Source organism: Oncorhynchus masou, chromosome 3, assembly GCF_036934945.1.
Source record: "Oncorhynchus masou masou isolate Uvic2021 chromosome 3, UVic_Omas_1.1, whole genome shotgun sequence".
NCBI lineage: Eukaryota > Metazoa > Chordata > Actinopteri > Salmoniformes > Salmonidae > Oncorhynchus > Oncorhynchus masou.
In genome coordinates, this window is record NC_088214.1 from 48504574 (window position 1) to 48529081 (window position 24508).

The following is a 24508-nucleotide window of genomic DNA, read 5'->3' on the forward strand; positions in this document are numbered from 1 at the left end:
AATTGCGTTTATTTCTGTGTATATAGGGCACCTGTTACCAGCCTTAATTCGTGCAGGATTAGATTTGTGTGTATTGCGCTCGATTGTATTTGATGTTTTTCACTATTACGCACGTGTATGTAAAGTGTCGGAACTGTGTTTGTTCTTCCGTGCGCTTGCACGAGTTTCTGAGTATTCGAGAGCGTAGTTTTGGGATTTATGTCTGTGCCGTTTTGTATTGGTGGACTATATTATTAAACACGCTTCTCAGACATCCCTGCGCCTGAGTCCTACACCTCTCACCGAGATGCATTTTATCACAGTACTATTATTGCTGACACCTATCTAATACTCTCAGATCTCCACAAGTGCCAAGGGGGCAGGGCTCATAGGTTAAGCAGCAATACTTCTTTCCATTGTTGAAGTAATCACTGCTCTAAAATATAATTTGATATGTCTAAACAAAGGGTTCCATTTAATTTCTTTGACCCATCTAGTCATGTCAGATTAGGGAAGGAAGGATGCATTTTTTAGAGTATTTGAACAAGGCCCAGGTTTGTCACTCATAGCTGTGGCTAATTTTTCCACTACGCCATGCTGATGAAAAGAGGCATCAAATATCACACGTCACCACTTGCTCAACTCAATTTGAAGAATTTGGATGTTCCAGATTTTTGGGGTCATACTTAAATTCTTCAAGCTCCAGACATTCTCTGGCTACTCTTGTGGAACACTCTTGAAGTTATGGACATTCAAGAGGATATAGAAGGCTTTGAGGATGAAGACATGTCCGATCTGGACTTGGACGATATAGTAACTTGGGAGTTTCTGGACTTTTAAGATGATCTAGATTGCCTTGAGGCCATAAGCATGGTGAGAATGATGATCAATTGATGAATTGTTTTGTTGGATATCCTTTCCTTGTTTGTGGAAACTCATTTTGCCTAAAGATTTCCATGGAGTCAGAAGTTTAGCCAAATACATTTAAACTCAAACTTTCACAATTCCTTACATTCAATCCTAGTAAAAATTCCCTGTCTTAGGTCAGTTAGGATCACCACTTTATTTTAAGAATGTGAAATGTCAGAATAATAGTAGAGATAATGATGTATTTCAACTTTTCTTTCTTTCATCACATTCCCAGTGGGTCAGAAATATACATGCACTCAATTAGTATTTGATAGCATTGCCTTTAAATTGTTTAACTTGGGTCAAACATTTCAGGTAGCCTTCCACAAGCTTATCACAAGTTGGGTGAATTCCGGCCCATTCCTCCTGACAGAGCTGGTGTAACTATCAAGTTTGTAGGACTCCTTGCTCGCACACTTTTTCAGTTCTGCCCACATTTTCCATAGGAATGAGGTCAGGGCTTTGTGATGGCCACTCCAATACCATGACTTTGTTGTCCGTAATTAAGCCATTTTGACACAACTTTGGAAGTATGCTGGGGTCATTGTCATTAAACAAGCTTTAACTTCCTGACTGATATCTTGCGATGTTGCTTCAATATATCCACATATGTTTCCTATTTTAACAAGGGTTAAAATAATTAACTTACTTGGGCCAAGAAACACGAGCAATGGAAATCTGTCTTTGGGCTGATGAGTCCAAATTTGAGAATTTTGGATCCAACCGACGTGTCTATGTGAGATGCAGAGTAAGTGAACAGATGATCCCTGCATGTGTGGTTCCCACCATGAAGCATGGAGGAGGAGGTGTGATGGTGTGGGGGTGCTTTGCTGGTGAAACGGTCTGTGATTTATTTGGAGTTCAAGGCACACTCAACCAACATGTCTTCCACAGCATTCTGCAGCGATACACCATCCCATCTGGTTTGCGCTTAGTGGGACTATCATTTGTTTTTCAACAAGACAATGACCCAACACACCTCCAGACTGTGTAAGGGCTATTTGACTAAGAACAAGAGTGATGGAGTGCTGCATCAGATGACCTGGCCTCCACAATCACCCGACATCAACCCAATTGAGATAGTTCAGGATGAGTTGGACCACAGAGTGAAGGAAAAGCAGCCAACAAGTGTTCAGCATATGTGGGAACTCCTTCAAGACTGTTGGAAAAGCATTCCAGGCGAAACTGGTTAAGAGAATACCAAGTGTGCAAAGCTGTCAAGGCAAAGGGTGGCTACTTAGAAGAATCTAAAATATATTTTGTTTAACACTTTTTGGGTTACTACATGATTTCACATGTGTTATTTCATACTTTTGATGTCTTCACTATTATTCTACAATGTAGAAAATAGTAAAAAGAAAGAGACCCATGAATGAGTAGGTGTCTCCAAACATTTGACTGGTACTGTATGTTTAATTTCAAATCAAGGATGTGGTAAGGATTCCAGTACCACTGGGTTGTAATGATACTGTTATGTGACTTTATTTACTGAAAATGTGTTGCAGCTGTGAGACATCCAGAAAAAAACAATGGCATCTTATGTAACAATACTTTAATTTCTAAAATATTATTTGAATATTGACAATAAACCTGTGTTTAATTTTTCTTTACAGGAATACTGTATGCTATACAGCGGCATGAACATTTGGAAAAGCTAGGTGACAACTAATGATGGGTACATGCTTACAAAGGATATGACTTCACAACATGTTTACATGCTAAACATATTGCATATTGATAAGTACAGCTATTTTTAATTAAGTTGGCTTAAAGGGATAGTTCCGCAAATTACAAAGATAGATGATCAGATGTTTCTATTGACCAGAAGAGAATATTATTCATAGTGATGGCTGGCTCATAGTTGTTTTCTTATCATGCAAGTGTACTAACTTATTTTGTAATTTGGGAAAACAATTCCTTTAATCACAAATATGCAAGTGCAGATTGAGTTTAAGTGCTTGTGGTTACAGGCGACATTTCAACTGTAGCTTGTAAGTAAAATATATTCCGTTGCTAATACATGTAATAGTTGTTCTTAGAGAAATGCATTAAATATATATTGGTATTATCCTGTAAATACAATTTTTGATAGGTTTTGTTTTTTATGTACAGTGCCTTCAGAAAGTATTCAGACCCCTTGACTTTTTCCACATTTTGTTACGTTACAGCCTTATTCTAAAATTGATTTTTTTTTTTTTTTTTTTTTTAATCATCTCAGCCATCTACACACAATACCCCATAACGACAAAGAAAAAACTGTTTTTTTTAGAAAATACAGAAATATTACATTTACATAAGTATTCAGACAATTTACTCAGTATTTTGTTGATGCAGCTTTGGCAGTCTTTTTTGGTATGACGGTTTAAGCTTGGCACACCTATATTTGGGGAGTCTCTCCCATTCTTCTCTGCAGATCCTCTCAAGTTCTGTCAGGTTGGATGGGGAGCACCGCCCACAGCTATTTTCAGGTCTCTCCAGAGATGTTTGATCGGGTTCAAGCCCAGGCTCTGGCTGGGCCACTCAAGGACATTCAGAGATTTGTTCCGATGCCCCTCCTGCGTTGTCTTGGCTGTGTGCTTAGGGTCGTTGCCCTTTTGGAAGGTGAACCTTCGCCCAGGTCTGAGGTGCCTTTTACTGAGGAGTGGCTTCTGTCTGGACACTACCAAAAAGGCCTGATTGGTGGAGTGCTGCAGAGATGGTTGTCCCTCGAAGTTTCTCCCCACAGAGGAACTCAAGTGCTCTGTCAGAGTGGCCATCGGGTTCTTTGTCACCTCCCTGACCAAGACCCTTATCCCCGATTACTCAGTTTGACCGGGCTGCCAGCTCTAGGAAGAGCCTTGGTGGTTCCAAACTTATTCTATTTAAGAATGATGGAGGCCAGTGTTTTTTTTTTTTTTTGGGACCTTCAATGCCGCAGAATTCTTTTGGTACCCTTCCCAAATTCCTTAAACCTCATCGCTTGGTTTTGGCTCTGTCAACTGAGGGACCTTATATAGACAGGATTGCCTTTCCAAATCATGTCTAATCAACTGAATTTTCCTTAGGTGGACTCCAAGTTGTAGAAACATCTCAAGGATCATCAATGGAAACAGGATGCACATGAGCTCAATTTTGAGTCTCATAGGAAAGGGTCTGAATACTTGTGTAAATAAGTTATTTCTGTTTATTTTTAATACAGTTGCTAAAATGTAAAAATGGGGTATTGTGTGTAGATTGAGCATTTTGTTTTTATTTAATCTATTTTAGAATTAGGCTGTAACTTTAATTTATACAGTGCACAGTATTTACAGTATAGAAACAGTGGGGAAACTGTTTAGTAACTTTGCCATTTGATTTGTATGTACTGTACAATGTCAATAAATATTATTATACTACATTACACAAGCCAACATTCTCAAATTCCATGGCCAACATTCAACTTATTGAGAATCTGAGAAGGTAAAAAGACCCAAAGTAAATTCTAAGGAAATGGGGAATTGGTTAGTGTAAATCAGGGTTCTCCAACTCCACTTCCAGAGAACAGGCTTTTGTTCCAGCCTGGCACTAACACATATGCTTAAAAAACTAATTGTAACTAATCTTTAGCCTTTGCTTGTGGACAGAAGTTCAAACTCCCAAAGAAACAATGAGTTTGGTTAATTGAACCAAATATGAGACAACAGTCAATGTTATTAAAATATACTGTATATTGCATAGGGAATTTACTGCACGTTCAACACACATGTCCACTACCAATTCAGTTGTAAACCAATATTCACTTTAAACACCACACCTTTTTTTCTGGTAAGAAAGAGTAAACTGGAAAATCTATCCTCAAAAACAGAATTTCTTAAAAAGCAGATGACTTATGCTTGAAATCATATCTCATCAAACACGGATTCGTAAAACCAATGAACGAACGGGTGACTTGCATAACTTGTTTTAACGGGTCCTTTGAGTGCATTTTCCTCCTCGCTGTTGACTTAATCACTCTCATTTGAACATGACAGGCTGCTTTAGAGGGATTCATTTTCAGCGGTTGTTGCCACACTTTGAAGCCAGGATCACAAAGCACTGTTTGAACGTCACTAGTTGCGACTGAGATGCGAGTAAAGATGAGAGGCAGACATCCTTTCATGTGACTGATGTTGCAAAAACAGATGGAACAGGTGTCGCACGCAGGTGTGTGCGGGTACTTACTACTTGAATAGTAAGTGGGCATTGTGGAAAAACACGACACTTATTGCTGTAGAGTGGTTGAAATAAAAGCAAGCTACACACACACACACAACACAACCACACACAAACACACCCCCCAAATGGTACAATGATTGTTCATCCAGAGGCGGTCTGTGTACCGACAAACGTGTGTGTATGTCCAAATGAGCTTATTTACTTTCCGGCCTATCGGACCTGTCAACCAGTCATATATCACATACTGTACTTGGAGCATTGCATGGAAGCGATATTCCAAATAAATACAGGTATGTACAAAATGACAAAAAACTATACACAGGACTCTAGTCTATACTATTACACACAATTTGACCATCAGTACCTGCTGTCTATAAAAGTGATTACGACTTGTGCATTTGATATCATTTCACTTAGTATAAGGCTTCAGTTCTTTCACAATGTGATTGCCGGGCATGCATGGCTTGTTTTTCCTCTACGTTACAGCAGACTCTGTCTTTCCTTTTCTCAGTCAACGTTGTGCTCTTCGGGGATAAAAATAAATAGTAGTACCCCATTGCAGTGGTGCAAATCCGTTTCAACGGGTTACAAACAATCTTCCCATCCACTTAAAGTAGATGGTATATGACCACACAGCAGAAGTTGTATACAGTGCCATACCACAACGAATGGGGAATAAATGACCACGTTTGATCTATGGCTGCGTTATTGGAGCCTAATTTCAGCTGCTGGAGGCCAGTCTAAATTAAAAGAGTGTGTATATTTCCCAAGTTGGTTCAGGTCTTCCAATATTCCCACTATAATGGCATTTCAAATACTAGAACACCTCCATTATTCTACAATCCCCCCTCTTTTTCCGATCTTCAATAACATTCATCTCTCTTCGGTCAGACATTAATTTAGCTTTACATTAACAGAAGCCATTATTGGTCACCAATCTGGCAACCCTCGAGCCAATTAGCAAACTGTTTATCTGAGGAGCCCCGCTAAACCTGGTCACATAACCCGCCCCATTTCGAAGGCCTTCATGAGACGGTCCAGGTCTCCAAGGTTCGCAGCCTGGAAGAGCTCGGGCCGGTCCATCATGGAGAGGGCGATCCGAAGGGCAGCCCAGATGTTAGCCGACATGACTTGGTGACTCTGGCTCTGCCTCTGCTGGTTAAGGGCAGTCAGGAAGTTACTAGCTGCCTCCCTAAAAAAAAAATCAGGAAAAAGATTTAAAAAACAAAAACTTTAAAGTCTTTTAATTATTACTCTCTTTACTTTATCTTAAGAGAGAGTTCGCTGATATTACAATTTTACTTCATCTTAAAGGAATAGTTTGCCATTATTACAACTTCAATTCATCTTATGGATAAGTAGAAAGTAGTACATGGACCAAGAGATTCTGTAACCCAAAATATGGGTTTGTTTACAAACAGCTTTAATAGCATTAACATTGTTCAGTGTAAAACAATTGAAGAGGTAGGACCCCTGTTAGCATTGGTAGGACGCCAAAGTATGGGATAGCTCAATTAAAAGTATATATACTTACTTTGAGAGCAGTCTATGGACAAGGAAAGACTGCAATCATTGATTTGGTTTTGTCAAAGTAGCCAGTCTGTCCAGTCAGTCCCTCATTAGACTGCTTTCAAGGTAAGGAAACAGTAAACTTGACTGAACTATCCCGTTAAACCTGGATATACTATTCCTAACCCCACAGGAAAGTAAGCCTTCAACAACATCGTTCTACAGTTGCCATGGCACCCTAGTAGTCGCACACAAGGACCAATTCAAATTGGCCAGGTCAAGAGGGGATGTTAATAATTTGATAATAATATTTCAGTGTGTATTTTATTTAATTACAGCTGCATAGCTAATGTTATTCTTTGGTGTACAAACACTTTTTTTCATATCAATATTGTACATACAGTGGGGCAAAAAAGTATTTAGTCAGCCACTAATTGTGCAAGTTCTCCCACTTAAAAAGATGTGAGAGGCCTGTAATTTTCATCATAGGTACACTTCAACTATGACAGACAAAATTCGAAAAAAAATCCAGAAAATTACATTGTAGGATTTTTAATGAATTTATTTGCAAATTATGGTGGAAAATAAGTATTTGGTCAATAAAAGTTTATCTCAATACTTTGTTATATACCCTTTGTTGGCAATGACAGAGGTCAAACGTTTTCTGTAAGTCTTCACAAGATGGTCAAACTGTTGCTGGTATTTTGACCCATTCCTCCATGCAGATCTCCTCTAGAGCAGTGATGTTTTGGGGCTGTTGCTGGGCAACACAGACTTTCAACTCCCTCCAAAGATTTTCTATAGTGTTGAGATCTGGAGACTGGCTAGGCCACTCCAGGACCCTGAAATGCTTCTTACGAAGCCACTCTTTCGTTACCCAGGCGGTATGTTTCGGATCATTGTCATGCTGAAAGACCCAGCCCCGTTTCATCTTCAATGCCCTTGCTTATGGAAGGAGGTTTTCACTCAAAATCTCACGATACTTGGCCCCATTCATTCTTTCCTTTACACGGATCAGTCGTCCTGGTCCCTTTGCAGAAAAACAGCCCCAAAGCATGATGTTTCCACCCCCATGCTTCACAGTAGGTATGGTGTTCTTTGGATGCAACTCAGCATTCTTTTTCCTCCAAACATGACGAGTTGAGTTTTTACCAAATGTTCTATTTTGGTTTCATCTGACCATATGACATTCTCCCAATCTTCTTCTGGATCATCCAAATGCTCTCTAGCAAACTTCAGACAGGCCTGGACATGTACTGGCTTAAGCAGGGGGACACCTCTGGCACTGCAGGATTTGAGTCCCTGGCGGTGTAGTGTGTTACTGATGGTAGGCTTTGTTACTTTGGTCCCAGCTCTCTGCAGGTCATTCACTAGGTCCCCCCGTGTGGTTCTGGGATTTTCGCTAACCGTTCTTGTGATCATTTTGACCCCATGGGGTGAGATCTTGCATGGAGCCCCAGATCGAGGGAGATCATCAGTGGTCTTGTATGTCTTCCATTTCCTAATAATTGCTCCCACAGTTGATTTCCTCAAACCAAGCTGCTTACCTTTTCCAGATTCAGTCTTCCCAGCCTGGTTCAGGTCTACAATTTTGTTTCTGGTGTCCTTTGACAGCTCTTTGGTCTTGGCCATAGTGGAGTTTGGAGTGTGACTGTTTGAGGTTGTGGACAGGTGTCTTTTATACTGATAACAAGTTCAAACAGGTGCCATTAATACAGGTAACAACTGGAGGACAGAGGAGCCTCTTAAAGAAGAAGTTACAGGTCTGTGAGAGCCAGAAATCTTGCTTGTTTGTAGGTGACCAAAATACTTATGCAAATAAATTCATAAAAAATCCTACAATTTTTTTTCTCATTTTGTCTGTCATAGTTGAAGTGTACCTATGATGAAAATTACAGGCCTCTCATCTTTTTAAGTGGGAGAACTTGCACAATTGGTGGCTAACTAAATACTTTTTTGCCCCACTGTACATGTGATTGTAAAAGTTTTGTTTATTTTGGTTTTGTCCATCGTGTACATCCGTACCCCCTTATTGTTCTCTTTTGCCTGACCTTCGGCTAGCAAGGTATGTTGTCCTTGTCTCAGGGATATTTCAATATAAAACCGTGGTATCTATTATAACTCGCGAGTACTTGGGACCGTGTTTGAGTGAGTGTCCATGTGCTTGCGCAGGTGCCTGAGAGCTATGACTGCGCCAAGGGCTAACATGTTGTGTGTTGTCTCTTCGTGTGCAGGTATGTCTTTATGTTGTCTGAATTATGTTCTGTATCATTTTGCTTGTATTGTATGGTGTGCTCTTGTGCACTGAATGTGGGCACGCAGCACCTGTTATTTCCTTTTGACGCTCTCTTTTGCCTGCCCTTCGGTATAGCAAGGTGCCTGAGCACTATGACTGCGCCAAGGGCTAAAATATTGTGTATCGTCTCTTCGTGTGCAGGGCAAATAAAAACAATTCAACTAGCAGACCTCCAGTTGTGGCAGCGTACTAATTAAAAGTACACAACGCAGAACGAACCACGCTACACTAGCAGGTGGGGACTGCAGGGACCACAGGCCTGGGACCGGTATGTCCCACCAGGCAGGGGTTGGCAGGGCCAAGCCAGCAGGAGCAGGCTGAGTCCAACTAGCAGACCTCCAGTTGTGGCAGCGTACTAATTAAAAGTACACAACGCAGAACGAACCACGCTACATAAGCCTTTTTTTTGTAGTAAATAGTTTTGTAATTCATTTGGATTGTTTCCATACAATCTTTTTGTTTTAAGAATGAACAATTAGTATAGCTAATATCATCAGAATCAACCACAGCATTAAGACTGAAGCTGGCAAGTCATTTGTTTGTTTGGCTAGCAAGCTAATGTTAACAGGCTAGCTGGCAAATGTTTTGATTCAAATGCCAGCCAGTGTTCAGAGGTTGAGGATGAAGAGAAGCCTGAAAAGCATGACGGCGGAGGTGTCCAGTGATGAGGATTGTAGGGAGGACAAGTAACATTCTGATATGTGGTGTGCTTTCTGGCACCACGTGACTGCCGTAGCATCATCCAAGTGGGTGCTCCATTTCGGTAGTAGACGCGAGACACCTTGATAAGACCGTGCTGCTTGCTTGCCCCCTCCCTCAGATGACTGCTAAATGACTTAAATGTAAATGTAAATGTAAATGACCACTCAAGCCATGAACTTTCTAATGACTGTCCATCTCATGATGATGTGACGTTGTTTTTTCTAAATTGCATGTCTTATTTTTTAAAGCTCTGAGATTCTTTAATGTAATGAAGGGCGCTATAAAGTAGAAAATTATTATTGCATATTTTACTCCACTCTCTCCCTATCTGACTGCTCTCTCACTCAGCTCAACCCATCCCATCCCCCTCGCCTACTTGTGTGCTCCCAGGTTGATGCAGCTGATGCCCAGGTTGTAGCGGGACCTGATGAAGCCTGGCTGGAGCTCCAGGGCCCGGGTGTATGCCTCCACTGCCTCCTCACTATGGTCCCCATTAGCCAGTGTGGCCCCCAGGCGGTTCCACAGCAGGTAGTCCTGACAGACACAACATAACCAGAATAGGTGGGGGTGAAAGGGTGTGTGTGTGCATGTGCGTGTGGTAGGTTTAGGTGTTTTTGTGAAAGGTTTGTGCATAGTGTGTGTGTTTCTGTACTATATTAATGGATACCTCAGGTCTGACAGACAGGGCTGACTTGAAGGCCTCCACAGCCTTGTCAAACTCGGAGCTGAGGTTGAACAGGACCCCAAGGCCTGTCTGGAGGTCCGGGTCCACCCCATCTGTATTCAGCAAGACGGCCTCCTGATACAATCCCTTGACCTCCGCCAGTTGGCTGCTGCAAGCACACACACACACACTGTGACAATTGCCACACTGTGCACTTGATGTGCTTCAAGACAGTAACCGAAGTGCATGGATTCAACAAGTTTAAGTAAATTATGCAGACATTTTAAAATGAGCTCCATCAGAAACAAAGGACATCATTTTTTTGCCAGATAGGCTTAATATGTTAAGACATTGTTAAGATATCCTGAGATTGAAAGAAGTCATCTTGAGACTGAGGCTATCCTAAAATGGACACTTTACATTATAAAGGCTCATATATGCTTATAACAAGGAATAATGCAATATATCTGCATACTACAGTGGTTCCTCCTTCAAAAGTTGTGTCATACTGCAGCACATCTTGCGGGCTGCTACAGCATTCTATGGCCCGTTATTTAATTGTCAGCCATTTTTTACGTTAATGCAAGTTAGTGCTAGTTTGACCACCAGAGGGCAACTTTGAGAAGCATTTGATAGTCTCCCATATTGGCATTACTAGAAAATGTAAAAACTTTTTTGTAATAACAGAGTACATGAGATTGATTTTAAGAAATTTGTCTTAATTAATTTGATATTATCGTGTTTTTATTCCGAGAAAAACGAAACCCCCAGGATTTTCGTTAGGATGGAATGGAAAATATTGCGCTGTACAACGTGACGGTCGGGAGTAGACAGCATAGGAGGATTCTAAATGACTATCTAAGGTGTATAACATTTCCACACCCTAATTGTAGTGAAACAAATATTCATTTCGTCTATGGTAGGCCTACAGCATGTCTAAAATATATTTATTTCAATGACGAGACTCTATGCCAACAATTACATTGGAGAATTCTAAATTAATATCTAAGGGGAATATTCTGTTAGGATCTGTGAGAATATCTAAGGGACTTTTATATAATTCTAAATAAATAATAATAATAATAATAATAATAATAAATAATAATAATAATCACAAAAAGTAACAATATTTTGGAGATTTCATTTTAATTTAACCTAGAGTGAGTGAGAAAAAGGCAATTCTTGAACATGGTGAGACATTCTCACTAATTTGTAAATAAAGCCAATTTCTTATTTTAAATTATTTATTTCTGGAGAAAACTAACTTGATTATTTAGCAGACATCACTTGCTTATATTCAGTCAACTCATTTATCTTAATATCATAGAATATAATTGAACATGTTCGTTTCTCCATGCTTGTCTCAGAACAGTGCGAAAAGGTGCTGAAATACAGCGGGAAGGTTATATACAGTTGAAGTGGGAAGTTTACATACACCTTAGCCAAATACATTAAACTCAGTTTTTCACAATTCCTGACATTTAATCCAAGTAAAAATTCCCTGTTTTAGGTCAGTTAGGATCACCACTTTATTTTAAGAATTGCCTTTAAATTGTTTAACTTGGGTCAAACGTTTCGGGTAGCCTTCCACAAGCTTCCCACAATAAGTTGGGTGAATTTTGTCCCATTCCTCCTGACAGAGCTGGTGTAACTGAGTCAGGTTTGTAGGCCTCCTTGTTCGCACACACTTTTTCAGTTCTGTCCAAATATGTTCTATGGGATTGAGGTCAGGTCTTTGAGATGGCCACTCCAATACCTTGACTTTGTTGTCCTTAAACCATTTTGCCACAACTTTGGAAGTATGCTTGGGGTCATTGTCCATTTGTTGGTTTTGGAGCAGTGGCTTCTTCCTTGCTGAGTGGCCTTTCAGGTTATGTCGATATAGGACTCATTTTACCGTGGATACAGATACTTTTGTACCCGTTTCCTCCAGCATCTTCACAAGGTCCTTTGCTGTTGTTCTGGGATTGATTTGCAATTTTCGCACCAAAGTAGGTTCATCTCTAGGAGACAGAACGCATCTCCTTCCTGAGCGGTATGATGGCTGCATGGTCCCATGGTGTTTATACTTGCATACTATTGTTTGTACAGATAAACGTGGTACCTTCAGGCATTTGGAAATTGCTCCCAAGGATGAACCATTTTTTTCCCTGAGGTCTTTGGCTGATTTCTTTTGATTTTCCCATGATGTCAAGCAAATAGGCACTGAGTTTGAAGGTAGGCCTTGAAATACATCTACAGGTACACCTCCAATTGACTCAAATGATGTCAATTAGCCTATCAGAAGCTTCTAAAGCCATGACATCATTTTCTGGAATTTAAAGGCACAGCCTTTAGATAGCAAATGTTCCTTTTTTCCAAAAATATTATTTTTGTAGGCAAAATAGCTCCGTTTGTTCTTCACATTTGGCTGAGAAATCGACCGGTAATTGCAGTCACTACAACGCCGAAAAATATTCCAAATTAGCTCCATAATATCGACAGAAACATGGCAAACGTTGTTTATAATCAATCATCAAGGTGTTTTTCAAATATCTATTCGATAATATATCAACTGGGACTGGTGGCTTCTTAGTAGGATAGAGAGAAACAATGGCCGCATTTGTCCTTTACGCACAAAACACTCAGAGACTTCAGCTGACCACTGACGCAATGTTGACGTTCAGGCTCATTTTTCAAAATAAAAGCCTGAAACTATGTATTGTGACACTAGACACATTAGGGAAGCCATAGAAAAAGGAATCTGGTTGATATCTCATTCACTGCTCAATAGGGACGCATAGGAACGCAGAGCTTTCTAAATAAGAGTCCCTTCCCGATTGGATTTTTCTCAGGCTTTCGCCTGCAATATCAGTTCTGTTGAACTCGCAGACAATGTGTTTGCTATCCTAAGCTGTCAATTATATGCATATTCTAGCATCTTGTCCTGACAAAATAGCTGTTTACTTTGGGGACGTTATTTTTCCAAAAATGAAAATAGTGCCCCCTAGATGCAAGAGGTTAAAAGCCATTTAAAGGCACAGTCAACTTAGTGTATGTAAACTTCTGACCCACTGTAATTGTGATACAGTGAATTATAAGTTAAATAATCTGTCTGTAAACAATTGTTGGAAAAATTACTTGTGTCATGCACAAAGTAGATGTCATAACCGACTTACCAAAGCTATGGTTTGTTAACAATAAATTTGTGGAGTGGTTGAAAAACGAGTTTTAATGACTCCAACCTAAGTGTTTGTAAACTTACGACTTCAACTGTTTTGTTATGGATCCGTAACTAAATCAACATCTGCATTTTGAAAGAGTATTTTTTATCATTATTTCATTAACAAAAGTATAAAGATGCTGATGATGAAATACAGTACTGTACAGTATATGCTTTTACATTTGTATAATAAAGCATTTAGAAGATATAAGTCACCTGCATTTGTTTATTAGGCTACTGTGCAGTCCGACAAGTAAACAGCCTACAATACATACTGTAGAAAACATGGGAAGGTGCCTAATTCCTTACATAAGGGAGAGAAAGCCATGTCCATACTTTCTTGGTGACCTCAAGTACCTTCAATAATGGCTGTACAAGAAAATGCTGGCACGCGGGAGACCGGGTTTCAATTCCCCGAAGGGGAGAAAGGAGTTCATTTCATTTCAAGTTAAAGCGTAGTGTTAGCTAGGAAGGAAACTGATAGAGACATACCCCAAGCGACTTACAGCTGTAATCGCAGCAAAAGGTGGCGCTACAAAGTATTAACTTAAGTGGGCTGAATAATTTTGCACGCCCAATTTTTCAGTTTTTGATTTGTTAAAAAAGTTTGAAATATCCAATAAATGTCGTTCCACTTAATGATTGTGTCCCACTTGTTGTTGATTCTTCACAAAAATATACAGTTTTATATCTTTATGTTTGAAGCCTGAAATGTGGCAAAAGGTCGCAAAGTTCAAGGGGGCCGAATACTTTCGCAAGGCACTGTATATGCTGATGACACTGTCATGCACTCTATTGCTTCAACGGCTGACCAAGCATTATCACAGTTGGAGACCAATTTTAAGATATTACAAGAGTATTTTTTACAGTTGAAACTTGTTTTAAGAAAACACATTTATGATTTTTAATAGGTCCAGAAAGTTGAAAATAGACTTGCACTTACGAGCTTAGATGGCTCTCAAATGAATTGGGTCTCTGCATACAAATACTTAGGGATATGGCTGGATGATAAACTGTCTTTTAAAATGCATGTTAACGGACATTGCAAAAAGCTAGGCTTCCTCTATAGAAACAGGACATGACAAATTGTGCAAACTACTTTTTATGTCTGTTATAGATCATGGGGATATTATTTACATGCATGCTACGGCATCCACACATAAACTGCTGGATGCTACTTATCATTGTGCACTTAGGTTTATTACAGGTGCTATAGTTACAGAACTCACCACTGTGTTTTAGATAAAAATGTGAGTTGGACTTCGCTGTCCATGAGACAAGAACAACATGATCCCATGTACGTCTATAAAGAACTTCTGAATAAAATACCTTCTTATTTATCATCATTGGAATTATAATTCATAAAACCAGGTCTCAAGCATGGATTACACTTAAGGCCCCTGAGATCTCCACAGAGTTGGGTATGGTTGCCTTTTCCTGTTACGCTCCTTGCTTATGGAATAGCCTGCAGACTAAACTTGAGACTTGTCCCCCTGTTGCACATTCTAAACATTTTTTGGATGATTTTTTTGTATTGCTTGTAACTGCTTTGGGTAATGCAAGCTATTGTGCTACTAGGGGAATAACCTTACACTAATGTTCAAAAGTTTGGGGTCACTTAGAAATTACCTTGTTTTTGTCCATTAAAATAACAAATTGATCAGAAATACAGTGTAGACATTGTTCATGTTGTAAATGACTACTGTAACTGGAAACAGCTGATTTGTAATGGAATATCTACATAGGTGTACAGAGGCCCATTATCAGCAACCATCACTCCTGTGTTCCAATGGCACGTTGTGTTAGCTAATCCAAGTGTATCATTTTAAATGGCTAATTGATCATTAGAAAACCCTTTGGCAATTATGTTAGCACAGCTGAAAATGTTTGTGCTGTTTAAAGAAGCAAGAAAACTGGCCTTCTTTAGACGAGCTAAGTATCTGGAGCGTCGGCATTTGTCGGTTTGATTACAAGCTCAAAATGGCCAGAAACAAATACCTTCCTTCTGAAACTCGTCAGTCTATTCTTGTTCTGAGAAATTAAGGCTATTCCATGAGAGAAATTGCCAACAAACTGAAGATCTCATACAATGCTGTGCACTACTCCCTTCACAGAACAGCGAAAACTGGCTTTAACCAGAATAGAAAGAGGAGTGGGAGGCCCCGGCGCACAACTGAGCAAGAGGACACGTACATTAAAGTGTCCAGTTTCAGAAACAGATGCCTCACAAGTCTTCTACTGGCAGCTTCATTAAATAGTACCCGCAAAACACTAGTCTCAACGTCAACAGTGAAGAGGTGACTCCGGGATGCTGGCCTTCTAGGCAGAGTTGCAAAGAAAAAGCCATATCTCAGACTAGCCAATAAAAATAAAACAGGACGGGAAGATTGGAAAAAAGTGTTATAGACAGACGACTAAGTTTGACGTGTTCGGATCACAAAGAGTTCTTGACGCCATCTGTCAAGCATGGTGAAGGCAATGTGATGGTCTGGGGGTGCTTTGGTGGTGGTAAAGTGGGAGAATTGTAAAGGGTAAAAGGGATCTTGAAGAAGGAAGGATATCACTCCATTTTGCAACGCCATGCCAAACCCTGTGGATCGCACTTAATTGGAGCATATTTCCTCCTACAACAGAACAATGACACAAAGCACAGCTCCAAACTATGCACTAACTATTTAGGGAAGAAGCAGTCAGCTGGTGTCTATAATGGAGTGGCCAGCACAGTCACCGCATCTCAACCCTATTGAGCAGTTGTGGGAGCAGCTCGACCGTATGGTACGTAATTAGTGCCCATCAAGCCAATCCAACTTGTGGGAGGTGCTTCAGGAAGCATGGGGTGAAATCTCTTCAGATTACCTCAGCAAATTGACAACTAGAATGCCAAAGATCTGCAGGGCTGTAACTGCTGCAAATGGAGGATTATTTGATGAAAGCAAAGTTTGAAGGACACAATTATAATTTAAATTAAAAATCATTATTTATAGCCTTGTCAACATCTTGACTATATACAGTATCCTATTCATTTTGTCACTAATTTTTTATTTTCATGGAAAACAAAGACATTTCTAATTGACCCAAAACTTTTGAACGGTAGTGTATGTGTAAATGTAACAATCTGCTGTTGTATTTTTTTAATGTTATCTGTGATTTTTTTGTTTGTCTTGTGTAATTTTTTAATCACTGTACCTAAACTGTATGTGTAAACATGTATACGCCCAGCTCAGTCTGTGTTCCTTGTTGAAGTAAAGGTATAATAATAATATTTCTGTAATTTAGTGATATTTATTCCCATAGTAATTCGTTATGGATCCATAACTAAATAAACATCAGCATTTTGAAACAGTATTTTATTAATGAAAGCATAAAGATGCCATTGTTAGTTACATTGTTTTAGTTTGAACGTGCAGACTGCCTCTAAGAACAGAACAGTGGGAACGTATCCCTACTCAGCTCCATTATTAGTGCAAAGCCCCTTGCACTAGTCTGGAGCAATAAAGTGGTGACGCAGGGTACTGTACTAAACAACAAATGACCTCTAAGTCCTGCGGCGTAAGCTCGCAACTTTTAAAGGAGGAACCACTGAATATGCATTGTAACCAAGAGGTGGGCGTACCAAGAGGTTGGCGTATGGGGACGACCCCTACGCGGTGTGGTGGGGGACCCCTGCAGGAGTGGGCTCCGGCTCCCTGGCAGTAGGTGTTTATAACGGGGGTTGTGGCAGATCCATCGGTGCAGGGCCTTGCAAGCGTCCTGTTGCATGCCTGTGTTGGTCAAACTCACCGCCAGGGCCATGAGGGCCGGCAGGTTGTTGTGGTGGAGGTCTAGACACCTGCAGACAGGGACTGCTGTGATTTCTGTGCAAGGATGTGTTGGTTCTGTCTTTTTTGTGTGCACGCCAGGTGAGGTCGTTCCAGGTAGGATGGGGAGAGGATGGGGAGAATGCATCTTCCTTGGAAATGTTTTGAAATGTTTTAATAATCACTTTTTTTTCCTGGCGAGAGACTCAATTTTTGCTGATGCACATAACACCCATTGAATTAGGTTATTTGAGGATTGAAAAAAGGTCATTACTATGTTTGCTGTTAACCCTATCAAGTTAAACAACATAGTTGTGCTGTTGTAATGAAGGTGAGTCAGACTTATATCAGAACTGGAGACCAGGGTTCGATCCCACCTGTGACACTGTATACATGTATATACAGTGCTTTTCGTTAAGTACTCAAACCCCTTTACGTTTTCCACATTTTGTTACATTACAGCCTTATTCTAAAATGTATTCAATTGTATTAAATCAAGCTACACAAAATAACCCATAATGATGAAGCAAAAAACTATATATTTTTTATTTTAGCACATTTACATACGTTTTCAGAACCTTTACTCAGTACTTTACTGAAGCAACTTTGGCAGCGATTACAGCGATTACAGCCTCGAGTCTTCTTGGGTATGACGCTGCAAGCTTGGCACACCTGTATTTGGGGGGTTTCACCCATTCTTCTCTGCAGCTCCTATCAAGCTCTGTCAGGTTGAATGTGGAGCGTTGGTGCACAGCTATTTTCAGGTGTCTCCAGAGATGTTTGATTGGGTTCAAGTCCGGGCTCTGTCTGGGCCACTCAAGGACATTCAGAGACTTGTTCCGAAGCCACTCCTGCGTTGTCTTGGCTGTGTGCTTAGGGTAGTTGTCCTGTTGGAAGGTAAACCTTCGCCCCAGTCTGAGGTCCTGAGCTCTCTGTAGCAGGTTTTCATCAAGGATCTGTACGTTGATCCGTTACTCTTTGCCACGATCCTGACTCGTCTCCCAGTCCCTGCCGCTGAAAAACATCACCCACAGCATGATGCTGACACCTCCATGCTTCACCGTAGGGATGGTGACAGGTTTCCTCCAGACGTGATGCTTGACATTCAGGCCAAAGACTTCAATCTTGGTTTCATCAGACCAGAGAAACTTGTTTCAACTGTGGGACCTTATATATAGACAGGTGTGCCTTTCCAAATCATGTCCAATCAACTGAATGTACCACAGATGGACTCCAAGTTGTAGAAACGTCTCAAGGATGATCAATGGAAACAGGATGCATCTGGGCTCAATTTTGATTCTCATGGCAAAGGGTGTGAATAATGTAAAAAATGTGTTTTATTTTTAATACATTTGCAAAAATGTCTAAAAACCTGCTTTGCTTTGTCATTATGGGATATTGTGTGTAGATTGCTGAGGATTTTTTATTATTATATATTAAATCAATTTCAGAATAAGTATAACGTAAAAAAATGTGGAAAAGGTCAAGGGGTCTGAAGGCATTGTAAGTAGAAACAACTCATTTTTTACCTCTGGAGTGACACGATGGCTGCCTGCTCATTCTCATTCTCGGCCTGTGTGGTGCCCAGAACCTGCCAAGCCTAAAGACGCAGAGAGGATTTCAACCAAACTAACACATCAAACAAAGTCAAACAATACTACACCAGTACTCCCGAGCTAACCAGTACTTCACTAAAGGAAATCTTATGCACAGTTCAAACATTGATTTTATGGCGAGTGGAACTGAATAGAAATTAAGAGCAGCCTGGCAAGGTTAAAAGCTTTGCTTTATGTACCGATTGGTTTCATACAACTGCTCTCAACACTACAGCAGACTTCCTCGTTGGTTTTGGGGCAACATAACAGCAACCTCTTACAGAAGTCCTCCACCTGGAAATCCGAGACAATGATTGTGCTTCTGTTGTGGGTGTGGTAGTGAAGCAACTATTATTTGCATGCAATTAACACATATTAATATGCGTTACCATTTCTCCTGAAAGTGGAAGAACTGCTCTGATGTGCTGCATGAAACAAAGGCTTACTTCAACCGCACTGGGCCAAAAGAGAAGCTGCAGAACTATTGAAAGAAATCGGATGAGGCTCACTTAATGGTTTCAGACAGCTCTCTATCCCCGCTCTTCCAAAGAGAAATTGATATTTTTTGTTTGGTGCGGCGATAGAGTGGTGTTTGAACTAGGGCTAAAACTCAACAAATACAAAGAAAATAAGACAAAAGAACATACAAGATACATTTCTCGAATTGATTCAATAAAGTAAACTCAATACTTCACACAATGTTACCTACAAATAAAACAAATAAATGAGGCTGTTAACTGCACCTGAATTTCACAGGTTTCTGATTTTCCCCAAAAACTTTTTAAATAAAAAAACAAAAACAAATTTGGATGTTCTAAGTCCATAACATGTTCTAACAATGCTTTATAACCACATCAGATTGGATGTTCTAAGTCCATAACAATGCTTTATAACCACATCAGGAGACCACGTTTGAGGTCTGGGAAAACATTTATTTATTGTAGTTACCCTTTAGTTCAACTGCGCAGGCACCTAGAAATGTTGTTTGGTTAGCAGTGTTTCTGTAGCACATAAAATGGAAATTGCAAAAGAAATGGCCACTGGATTGACGCAAATAATCATGATATCATTATGCCAGGTAGGCATAGGCTACATTGTAGCTAGTTAACATTCAATTGAGAAGGTTTCTGAGAAAGCCTTTCCATCTACCAGAAGACGGTAACATCGCTACATTTTTCCTGTTTCTTAATTGTTTGAAACCTGGACGTTTTACTTCATATTATGAGGCATGTCATACCTTGCTTCAAAATACCTATAGCCAAAATTCCACCATAGAAACGTGTAGGCAATTATTTTATAGTCTTCCCCCTATGTGTTCTCCTGTTCTATTGGTTTTCTTTCATTGTCTATCAGCCAAAGGCATTATGCTATTCATATTAGCAATTAGTGATGAGCGATTATTGCTTTGAGGTTGGTTCGGAATCGATTGGCTTCTAAAAAAAGAAGATTTGTTTTCCATATCAGTTCTTAAACATTAAATGCACGATGCATTTTGTGGGTTGAATGCAGTAAGAATACAAAATAATACAATTAATAAAAGTCCCATGATGGTAGTGACTGCACATGACTGATTATCCCTTATCAATAATCTATTCACATCACTTTACTTCCATAAAATATTTCAGTTGTGTATATTACATTTGTTTTATTTGATGACTTCCAAGTCATCATCTCATCTCCATAGAGCTGTTACCTGACTGCTGAACTGCAACTATCAAATCACTTAGAGCATGTATTTTCAGTTAGAGATACCTCACCAAGCATTCTTCTGTCTCTTTTTCGTAGCCAAGTTTTCTGCACTAAACTATATAGAATATTGGCCTGTTGGAAACTACAACTCCTTACTACTACTTCGCATAGTTCTGGCTTGATCGGATGTATCTCTACAGAAACTGTGCAATGTGCATAAACAAAATGTCGGTTAATCGCTGAACACTATTAGCAACCTGTGATAGTTTGTGCATCTTAAAATCTCCCCTTTCTAATGGATATTTCCATCTCTGTCCATGAAACCGCTTGCAGTGCGCATTTTAGAACAATGTTTTCCATAAATTGCATTTTGGAACATTTGCGTGTAAGCCTACCTCTGTGTGTACATAGCTGCTCCTAAAATGTGAATAAGTAATAGTTTATCAACATTTTAAGCTAAACATTCTGATCTGTTCCATCAGACTTATTAAGTTATACGACGTATACCTCCACTACACTACCTTAATAAGCATCGCGGGGTTAAGAAATAAATAGACGCAATGCCCACTGAAAAATATGTGGGTATACGGCATATACCCTTCACTACACCACTGAACTCAATGATCTTTTACCTCCGAGTCCGATGGGTCCTGCAAAATGGCCGCCTCCAGTAGCAGGACAGCATTGTTCAGGTCTCCATCTCTGGCCTTCTGCTGCCCTTCCTCAAAAGCATTGGGCCACTCTTTGTACGGGTTGTTGGTGTGAAAGTAGTAGCCCTGTAAATATCACAGGCATCTTTCTGAATGAATTGCATACGTTTGTGTAAATAATGTCTGCATGGTCATACAAATACAAGTACAATGGTTAATATGACATAATTGACAGTAGGGTATTTGCGGTATAACAGTTAATTCATGAAACAATACAAATGTATAATCTTCTGATCAGTGTTTCACACCTCGGTGTAGTAACTGTCTCAGTGAGGCATTTAAATATGTGTATAATAATAATAATAATAATAATAATTATATAATATAATATATTGATGAGGATCTATATCGTTTGGCTCGTTCTATTTCCAATCATCCAATTATATGGATGAATTTCTATAACCGCAGCAACTGAAGTTAGGCATTGTGTTCAGGGCATAGCAGCGGTGTGCACCAGCGCCAGCCCTAACTGTCCCTCCAATCCCACCACTGCCCAACACTAAGTCTCCATAAAACAGATCATGAATTATTATTATTATTATTCTTCCATACCACAAGGGTAAAGATTTACTTTGACTACATACCACAACGCATTTATTACACATCTATAAGCATTTCATTAATGTAATATAACAGGTCCCAACAACATTTTTAAAGGTAAGTGTATATCAATAGCATATCTATAATATATTCATGTCATGCAATAGCTCATATTACCATGACAATGTAGTGTTATCATTATGGATGTTCTCAAAAGTGTTCGTGAATATTCCAAAAGGCACAAACACATTTAGAAAATGATGCTGATATATAGGCCGGTATAGGCCCATAACTACTTCTTCTCAGAGGTCAAAGGGGCATGAGAATCCCCTCTGGGTTGAATCCTCAGGGTAAATTGTATGGATCAAATACTGTAGTTGATGGTTATATCATAACGCTTTCGTAACTCATTAACACCCCTCCACATCACAATTAGGCCTAAGTTGGTCATACTAGTCTATAACGCGCACATGAAGGGTCTATGTAGGAATTCCATGCAGTCAAAGTAAAGTTAAATCTATTTTCCCATTCCCATGAAGCATTTATAACGAAGCACTTCAAGGTAATTAACTGTAGTTTGCCACTGATCTATAACACCAACATTTAAGTTCTGAAGTGCTTAGTTGTGAGGTGCTTCTATGCAGTCAATGTACTGTCATTTGTATTTTCCCATTCATAAAGCATTTATAAATAATTTATATACATGTGTCCGTATTATTTCTGATGAGACAGCACAGAATGTTAAAGGAAATGTAAACATTTGATAGAAAATGAATCCTACTATTGACTATTCTTGAATATATTTAACAAAGATTCAAATTCCCATTTCAGACTCATAGCCATAACTTTCTTAGTGAGTAAACCATGCAAGAACAAGCATAAGTAATGAGGCGTTTAAGAAATTTGTCATTGTCTTTGATAAATGTTATTTTTTACAACACCCCTCATTTTGACGTCACCACAAACAACTTCATTGATGGCAGTTTCAGATTGATGTACTGTATGTAGCGAACGATAGAGCGGTGGAATAATTCCATTTGAGTCGTCAGGCAAAGCATTTCCCCATTATTCACTAATGTAGCCTAACCGGCCACAAGATGGCAATATTATTCCTTTTACATCGTTTATCATCTTACGTACGGCTTTAATGTACTCAGCCAGCAACACACTACTTTCCCTCGTGGACCGGCTGGTACATAAAGCATCCTCCATTCAACTGCAAAGACATCGGTTTCCTCCTTAACCTGATTTACCTTGATTTAATGGCTCATCAGTAAAAATATGCTTACCGTCTTAACAAAAATAACATTTTCCACCACCTTTTCGGACAATTTTCGGACAACTTCCAGATGTTGCACATCGCGAGTCTGTTTATCCCTGGTTGAACGCAGACCGCAACACCAGCAAGTAGTATTAGCCACCCATGGTGGTGGAAAATTTTATTAAGATACTACAAATATTTTCACCGTTTTTTTTCCCACCAACGAGCCTTTAAAGAGAGTGTAGCACCTATTTCCTAATGCCAGAAATGCATATGATAATTACTAAGAGAACACAAAGAAAACATTCCCAAATTGCAAACTTAAATCAATTGTTATACTATTATAATGTTGTTTTAAAAGGTGAGTATAAGGTTCTCAAAATCAGCTCTAACTTTGGAAACAATCCCAAAGCCCCCCGAGGTCAGCGTCACACAGTAAATGAAAAACTACATTCCTCTTACTTCAATACATTTGTGAGAATGAGGTGGTCGAATTGGGCGTCTACTCGTCCATCTGCAGGGCCCATTTCATCCCAGAGAACATTCACGGATATCAATAATGGAAGGGCTTCAGAAATAAGTTTCTTCTCAAAGTGGATCCCTACCATCAACGTGACTTCTAAAGTAGGGGTGTGCCGAGTACTTGGGCAAAACGAGTTTCGTAACAGATATGGAACATTTTCAGAATACGATTATGACAAGTATTTTTTGTAATTATCCGTGAAAGAAAAAATATAATAATTCAGCTGCCAGCACGCTATTTCACTCAAACAGCGTTAAGCACTGTGTGATTTAAACAACTATTGAATAGTTATATTGTCTGTAAAGAATCAGATGGAGTATCAGTTGAGCCTGCTGCAACGATTAGATTAGAACAAGCCATTCTCCCTCTGATCTCATTTCCCCATTTCACTCGTCTCAGTGCACACGTCTCCCGATCTTCAAACATCATGTATGAATCAGAATCTGGAGCTAGTCATCCTTGTTCAATCCAGTTATTTCCTGTTGACTTTGCTGACAACATTATGATTGTTTTTGTCTGTCTACTTGTCGTTGTTTAGTAGGCCTATGTTGTCTGTCCGTATAATTATTTCATTGCTGACGACGTCTGTCATTACGTCATGATCCAAGCTTGCTTGCTATTATCATTTATTCTCACCCAGGCATGTTTACAGAGAGACAGAAAATAAAATGACAAACGTAGATACTTTTTAAAAGTTATTGTATAATGTTGGCTGGCATAAGTACAACAATATATAGCTGACATTCATCTAAATCTGTGCCTGGAATAAATGCAGGCAGTAGTAGTACTATTTATTATTTATTTCATTAATAATTGAATAGAACTAAGTAAGTATCATGTGCATTTTCATCTGTCGGGGTCGTTTAAAAATGTGTGTGAATGAGTGAAGGAACATAATGCACTCTGAGATGCATTCTGAGTGAAGGAACATAATGCACTCTGAGATGCACTCCGAGTGA

General features: G+C 39.5%; 1 protein-coding gene across 1 annotated transcript in view; it reads right to left on the bottom strand.

The window, feature by feature from the left end:
- Positions 1–2369: 2369 nt before the first annotated feature.
- Positions 2370–24508, bottom strand: part of pex5lb (peroxisomal biogenesis factor 5-like b) — a 161151-nt gene continuing 139012 nt past the window's right edge. The window contains exons 8-13 of the mRNA XM_064943118.1: positions 21148–21291; positions 18761–18831; positions 17048–17263; positions 10236–10401; positions 9945–10102; positions 2370–6253 (exon numbers count right to left, since the gene is read on the bottom strand). Of these exons, the coding sequence (XP_064799190.1) occupies positions 6058–6253; positions 9945–10102; positions 10236–10401; positions 17048–17263; positions 18761–18831; positions 21148–21291 (951 nt within the window). The 3' untranslated portion in view covers positions 2370–6057. The remainder of the gene's footprint in view (positions 6254–9944; positions 10103–10235; positions 10402–17047; positions 17264–18760; positions 18832–21147; positions 21292–24508) is intronic.